The 3773-nt window shown below is 37.0% G+C and overlaps 1 protein-coding gene across 1 annotated transcript; it reads right to left on the bottom strand.

The window, feature by feature from the left end:
- LOC112498933 (cation/H(+) antiporter 15-like) lies at positions 1-2432 on the bottom strand. Its single transcript, XM_025100811.2, has 2 exons — positions 1581-2432; positions 1-1185 (listed from the first exon to the last, which is right to left on the bottom strand). The coding sequence occupies exons 1-2, from the start codon at positions 2430-2432 to the stop codon at positions 1-3; spliced, it is 2037 nt and encodes a 678-aa protein (XP_024956579.2).
- Positions 2433-3773: the final 1341 nt, after the last annotated feature.

Below are 3773 nucleotides of genomic sequence, written 5' to 3'. Positions count from 1 at the left end.
CTATCGCCAACTTGATGTAGAATAGTTATAGATCAAGTTACCTAATGTCTTTACAGTTTTGTGGGTGGCACCTTGAACACTCTCAACACTTTGTATCACCAAAATAGACATCATACCTCCAACAAAATCTGCAGAGGCAAGCAAATCACCAATGATTCCAAGCTCCTCATACTCAACCCAAGGCCTCATTTCTTCCTCTAATTGGGAGCTAAACGCTTGCTGCCTTCCAACAATCACAAGGTCATTACTTCTCTCCAAAGAACGAACTGCACTCACTAGTTGCTTGGTGTCATTTGCCACAATCTGGCGACATACCACACTTGCATTGCCAAAATTACTCGCCACGAATTCATTCATCACAACTTCATCAATATGCTTCTCGCTTTCATTTTCCACTATGTTTTCTTCCAAGTTAATCCTGAAAACAGTAATGCTCACACCAGGATGGCCAGACATGCGCGAAACCAGTGCCATTGCCTCTCTATCATCAGGCCCACCTATGAAGAATACTGCAACATTGTAACAGAATTTGGCTGACTTAGCTGTGTTAATACAGCTATTCAAGCCTCTATCAACAAAAATCCCAACAGTGCACGGTGCATAATGAAGGATATTAATGTTGAAATTGTGCAAGGTGCCATTTGGTCCTTGAACTTCTCCATTTGGAAACAAGGGAACTAGAATTAAAGGTATAAATTTATCTTTAAGAAGCCTGCAAATGCTCTGGTGCATGGTATCGTATGGTGAAATCATTATAAATGGCTGAACTGCGACTGCTGGACCAGAACTTCTAGAGTACTTTATTACAGCGCGCATAATTCGATCTGTGGCATTAGAGGCTAATTTATACTTTTGGGTATTGTAAGGGAGGACAACTGGTGCTGCACGACCAGCAAGGTCTTTGAGGTGGACGGGATAGGCGCATATTGGGTTCATTTCGGTTGGATTTGTTGCTCTAAGCAGAGTGATGATGCCGTTGACATTATCTTCGTGGTGAATACAGCAAAGGATTCGTAATTCACTGCTTGGTAACGTTGTTCGCAGAGTTCTTATGCAATTATCAACCCTGGCGATCGATTCAAGTCTTCTCTGTGGCTTGTAAAAGATGGCAATTAAAGGCGTTACAATTGCAGTCAATACCAAATTCGAAAGCACCAACTCGCTAAAAGTCTGAATATCTACATACTGCAAAACGGAAACCATACATACACATGAGATCATCGATATCATTAATCACTCCATACATTTAGTTAGAGATTAAGGACAACGACACCCAATGATCGATCATAGAGATATTCTTATTTTTTTAAAAATAAAAAAAAAGTCATACGGACTTCTTTTTGAGATACACAAACTCTCTTTTGTGTTATGAAATAGTCACACAGACCTAAAAATTGTTAAAAAGGGAAAAAAAAACGCTTATGTGCGTCCTAAAGGGATCTGTGACTATTTCTGAAAACTAAAAATTTTGTGATCATGTCCCTTAATAAATTAGCCTATGAGTGACCATGTCTCTTAATAAATTAGCCTATGTATAAGATTTTTCATTAATGAAGACAAACTATACTCTAATTAATTACCTTACGGCTTCTCCATCGCAAGAAGTGCATCAACTCAATTATGCCCTTGATGTTCAAAAAGCAGCTGAATAAGAGAGCATTTCGGATACTTGCTTTAAAGGATATCAAGCCCAAAATACATCCGACCACCTTACCTAAGTAAGCTGATATAAGGATCAACTCAAGTGCAAGAAATGACCTCCAACTCTCAATTGAATGTATATCTGTGAGCTGACCCAAGCGAATATAGAAGAAAGGAAGGAAAAAATTTTTGATGATAAGTTCACTTTTCTCAACCAAAGCAGAACCCAAAGGAGGTCCGGCTGGTATAACCAAGCCAAACATTGCTGCTCCAATCATATAATTTGAATTTAGGCCTTCATAAATAAAACCCAAAGTTATGGCTCCAATCATTATTGCAATAATATAAACATCCTTCACAGGTTTCCTCTCAGGTGTTCTTCTTATAATCCACTCAATCATAAGCCGTAAAACAATGATTGTGAATATTGACAATGCACAAACGGCACCCACGTGTACCACTAAAATACGTTGCAATCCTCCCCTCATTAACTGTGACAGTATAGAATTTAGCCATCCAAGTATCTCGTGAATTACCGCAGTAGACATGGTCAGCTGCCCTAGCTCAGAATTTAATAATTTGAGCTCACTTATGGCGTCCACGACAACAGCAAAAGAAGATCTCGACGCCAAAAAAGAAATATAGAAATAGAAGCGTTTCAAATTGATCCTAGGAACGTGATCTCGTAACATATGAGCAACCAAAAAGCTTATTATTAAAGGAACAAGGAGAACGGTCATGCTAACATTCCAAGTTTTCTTTACTGTCCTTAGAATCATTGCCTTATCCATTTTTACTGTAACTATGAATACAAAGTATATCCCACCCATTGTTGCTAGTGTATTAACCACCAACATCTCTCTTCCTCGATACATTATGTCCTGATATATCTTGTTTTTACCAAAGACAGAGCGTCCCATGATAATTCCACTCTGCATGACCGGAAAATATAACTGTCAGGTACACGCATCTCACTTTTTCATGATAGAAAAATAAACCCGATATTTTACCAGTTCACCTATAATTATACCAAGATCCGTAAATAAGTAATTCTTGTAACCTTGCAGACATGGATCCGCGCTTCAAAAAATTAAACTAGAGCCGAGAATACATGATTGTATTGCTCCAATCCACATTTTATAAAGTGCAGAAGTCCGCATGCGCGCCTCATAATTTTTACATAAATGTATGAAGAATTACTAATATGAACAAAATTATAAGTACACACTTACCAAGACATTGCAGACGAATCTCGGTTGTTTCAAAGGTTTGAGAAGAAAGTAGACTATGTGGGAGGTTAACAATGCCAAGCTGACCTGAATCATCACCACTGGGAGAACGGAAGTGACAACCTTTTCATCAAGACTAATGCCTTTGGAGTAAACCGTTGTCTTGTTGAATAATATGCAAGTTGTCAGATCGGGATTATCGATCAAGATTTGGAAGTTTGCGTCATTGATTTTGATAGTAGTACTCATCGATTGATGATGCTATAAGGAAATGAGAGAATAAAGGCTAAATTATTCCTTTTTTTTCCCCCTTATAACCTGATATGGTTATGGGTAAAAAGTACAAGCAGAGAAAAACCCTAATATGAAAAAATCAAATTGGCAATTTTTCTGTTCAGGTTCCTTAAATTTTGGTTTGAATGATAATCAACTATTTGTTTCAAAATAATTAGCTGTAAAGAACAGTTGACTATCAGGATTTCTGTCATTCTGAGCAGGAATGGAGGGAACTTGGATGTCCATTTAGTTTCCGGGTGATTTCAGCTAATTTAAGTTAAAAGTCGTTTCGTTTCCATAAATTTAAGGGGATTATTCCTGGTTTAATGGAGAATTTACAAGGTGGCAGAAACAGTTTTTCTAATTCCATTGCTCTTAATTAATTCTCATATTATTAAGTGTTGAGCAATCAAGGATAATTCATCAAAAGAGACAATACTATAAATTAAGTTTTGAAAACATTTATTGTGTAAAGTGTCTCGTATAGGAGAAATTTTAGAATACATCTAAGGTACCATGTCACGGATTCAACAAGTAAATAATGTTATGACATGTGTGTATTTATTTTAAAAAAATCATCATGCAAGTGGTGGTTATATTAAATTCAACTACACATGTCATTCATGC

Source organism: Citrus sinensis, chromosome 4 (assembly GCF_022201045.2).
Source record: "Citrus sinensis cultivar Valencia sweet orange chromosome 4, DVS_A1.0, whole genome shotgun sequence".
NCBI lineage: Eukaryota > Viridiplantae > Streptophyta > Magnoliopsida > Sapindales > Rutaceae > Citrus > Citrus sinensis.
This window is presented reverse-complemented; position numbering and strand designations above follow the sequence as displayed.